Here is a 3,003-nt window from a genome sequence, read left to right on the forward strand (position 1 = left end):
GAAGAAGTATCACAATTTATCAATCTTAATAAGGTTTTTCAGTAAAGATAAGATTATATTCCCATATCATTCATAATTACAAAAACATGTATAGTTATAGATTATTTTAATTATGATTACTTTGTTTTATTATTTCAGTTTTTGTGTTATTTCTAGTTTCTTCTGATTCAACATATAAACGCACAAAATGTATTTTAATAATATCTAAACTGTATTCTTTGTTGTAATATTGTCTCAAAATATATGCAACAAATATATGGAATATAACAATAATAATAATAATGGAAAAAGGAAACTAATATCAATAAAGAGTATCATTTAGATAAATATTACATAAGTAACTAAAATAAAACCATTTGAAATAAAACTCTGTTCCGCAACAATAAAATAGGAATTCATATAAAGTAGTTTTGATTAAATTATCTGACTTCTCAGAACAATCTGTAATACACACATATTGAATGTGGACTTTAGAACATGCAGTAATCAATACGTTTACATTGTCACGTAAAGCTTATCAAATTTTATCATTGTACAAACAAGATTGTCAATAATGTCCATTAATTAACAGTTTTGGACAATGAAAGTCCATGTAAAATACTTCTTAGATTGTTCTGAAGATTGAAATTTATTCTTTTAATACTAACAAATATTTTTTAAATATTTTAATTATAAATTAACAAAAAATGTTATATAAAATAAAATAGAAGTTTTGCTTCATACTCGTATAATTATAATGATAAATTTTCAATAGTGTTATACTGAAGATTTATCTTCATCCATGCACATAAAGCGATAATTTTCAATTGGGTCAAAAGAATATTAAAAATGATAATCATATCATGCTAATATAAAATTTTATAGATAAGGAAATATGTAACAAGAGAAGATGCAAAAAGATAGGCAATATAATGAACAATGGAAATAAAAAATAACATCATTATAAGGATTACATCATAAATTAAGTTATTTGTGAAATATCTACTGATTTCTGATAGCTTCTATAAACGCAATAAATGACGACAACTATGAAATCATATTGTGACTAATAAGTCCAAAGTATTTACTGTCACTGAGGCAATCGAAAGTTAAAAAGGAAATAATATGCAAACTCATTCTTCCTGATAACTTAAAAATATAGACATGAATTTGTTACAAATTAATATTATATTTTTATAAAAATACATAAAAAATTGGTGTTATAATTATACAAATAACTACATGAATGTTAATATATTACCACATTAAAACAATATGGACGAAACTCATAATGTTTACAATTATATGACACTATGTACTTGCTACTGAGGTCATCTGATTTTTAATTCTAATATTAGTACTTGAAGTACGCCACAATATTGTGTTTAATGAAACAAGTATTAAAAAAAGAAATGTAACACATATCATAATTAGTTCTAAGAAAAGCTTGTTTGTAAAGAATATATGCGTTAAGTTATTACCTTATACTATGAATTAATTGTATTCATATACTTTTAAACATATTAACATTAATAAATAAATCATACCTACAAGTTTAGCAGATTTTCAAGAAATGCGAAACAGACAGTTCAAAGATAACAATATCGGTCTTAGAAATGGAAAGGAAAGAAAACAATGGAATTTGCTGCGGAATACGACGTTAACCTCAATCGATGTTTTCATACAAAAATGTCAAAAGAGAGTATTTTAAATGCTGTAAAACAAATTATGTACTTACATTTTCCTGCCAATGAATATTCATTTTCTAGCGACCCACTGATGAAAAGGAAAGTGGCAAGAAAGAAGTATAACAGCTTCATCTTTGATTAGTTTCAGAAGCTATAATTTAAGAAATCACGAGACAACTTATTATTTGCCTGTTCTGGAAGCAACCTTTATACGCACTGGTATAGAAGGCTGCGTTTAGTGAAGCTAGATAAGAAAATGTGCGTGAACTAAACACAACCTACGGCCATCGATCGTTGAATAATTGGCCAACAAAAGCGTACTATTCGTACTTTAATCGACGAGGAGTAACTGGAATTTTCTATTCCCTTTCTGTTACGCATGCGCTTTACTTATCATCTGAGTATGACTGTGTGGAAATGACCAACAAACGCGGTTGCCCATGTTCATTGTTGGAAGAACGTCGAAGCGAGAGTATTCACGTTACTTCCCTTTGAAAGAGCACATCGCTCGTGCAGGTATGTAAGTGGGTAATTTAAGTTTGGGTAATTAAGTGTGGGTAATTAAGCGCATTATTACGATATATTTGCCCGTATTTAACATATAAGTAGGAGATAAAATTAATACCATTGTGAAGTAGATACTTTGTTCCGTTTTAATTGTCTTTATTCGGTACGAAAGATAGCTACTGCGTATTTCAATGCAATGACGAAAATCCTACTGTGCAGTATCGGATATCTATAGATAATACACATTTTTCATAATATACAGGCGCATGACGTTTATAGATAATATTCGAATCTACAACGTTTACTTTTGATCATAAGTCATATCAGTTTGAACTTATACTCCTAATTGGACTATTGTACATTGCTTTTATACTTTATTTGCACTGTTATCGACTTCGCATATTAACATTTTATAACATAGGTATTGTTCACATCTATATAATATATGTTAAAACATATTTGGAGTTATTATAATTATTATTATTAATTTTCAGTAATGAATTCATTTTAAAAATGGAAATAGTATTTAATAATTTTAGGTAACTTTCGATAATAATATAATTAGTTCTGTATACGTGTTATTTAAATAATTTATTGTTAATATAAATAATCAATGTATGTAATTACATAAATATTCTACACTCATATCAGTTTACTTATTACTTACAATTGCAGAAAACATGTTATTCTTTGGGATATTGTCTGTTCTTTTGGCAGTTGCCTCTGCTAACTACTGTTATGATGATGTAGGTGCAGTATGTGGCACAGTACCACCTAAAGGTAATATAAAAATATATAACAAAACCACACATATTAAATATATGACAAA

The 3,003-nt window shown here is 27.2% G+C and overlaps 3 protein-coding genes across 5 annotated transcripts in view; 1 reads left to right on the forward strand and 2 right to left on the reverse strand.

Moving 5' to 3' along the window:
* The window catches only part of LOC108576201 (ferritin subunit-like), a 7,519-nt gene extending 5,520 nt beyond the window's left edge, over positions 1 to 1,999 (reverse strand). Inside the window, exons 1-2 of one of the 3 annotated variants that reach the window (XM_017939146.1) lie at positions 1,946 to 1,999; positions 1,718 to 1,818 (exon numbers count right to left, since the gene is read on the reverse strand). In XM_017939146.1, the coding sequence (XP_017794635.1) occupies positions 1,718 to 1,799 (82 nt within the window). In that variant the 5' untranslated portion in view covers positions 1,800 to 1,818; positions 1,946 to 1,999. Of the gene's footprint in view, positions 1 to 1,717 lie in introns of all 3 variants that reach the window. The other 2 variants (XM_017939148.1, XM_017939145.1) reach the window with 2 other exon arrangements.
* Positions 1 to 2,496, reverse strand: part of LOC108576180 (serine/threonine-protein kinase Aurora-2-like) — a 10,282-nt gene extending 7,786 nt beyond the window's left edge. The window contains exons 1-2 of the mRNA XM_017939123.1: positions 2,480 to 2,496; positions 2,303 to 2,328 (exon numbers count right to left, since the gene is read on the reverse strand). Coding sequence (XP_017794612.1) covers positions 2,303 to 2,328; positions 2,480 to 2,496 — 43 coding nt within the window. The remainder of the gene's footprint in view (positions 1 to 2,302; positions 2,329 to 2,479) is intronic.
* Positions 2,497 to 2,574: 78 nt separating this feature from the next.
* LOC108576181 overlaps positions 2,575 to 3,003 on the forward strand; it is a 4,322-nt gene continuing 3,893 nt past the window's right edge. The window contains exons 1-2 of the mRNA XM_017939125.1: positions 2,575 to 2,595; positions 2,850 to 2,954. Coding sequence (XP_017794614.1) covers positions 2,855 to 2,954 — 100 coding nt within the window. The 5' untranslated portion in view covers positions 2,575 to 2,595; positions 2,850 to 2,854. The remainder of the gene's footprint in view (positions 2,596 to 2,849; positions 2,955 to 3,003) is intronic.

The sequence above is a fragment of the Habropoda laboriosa genome, unplaced genomic scaffold, assembly GCF_001263275.1.
Source record: "Habropoda laboriosa isolate 0110345459 unplaced genomic scaffold, ASM126327v1 scaffold212, whole genome shotgun sequence".
NCBI lineage: Eukaryota > Metazoa > Arthropoda > Insecta > Hymenoptera > Apidae > Habropoda > Habropoda laboriosa.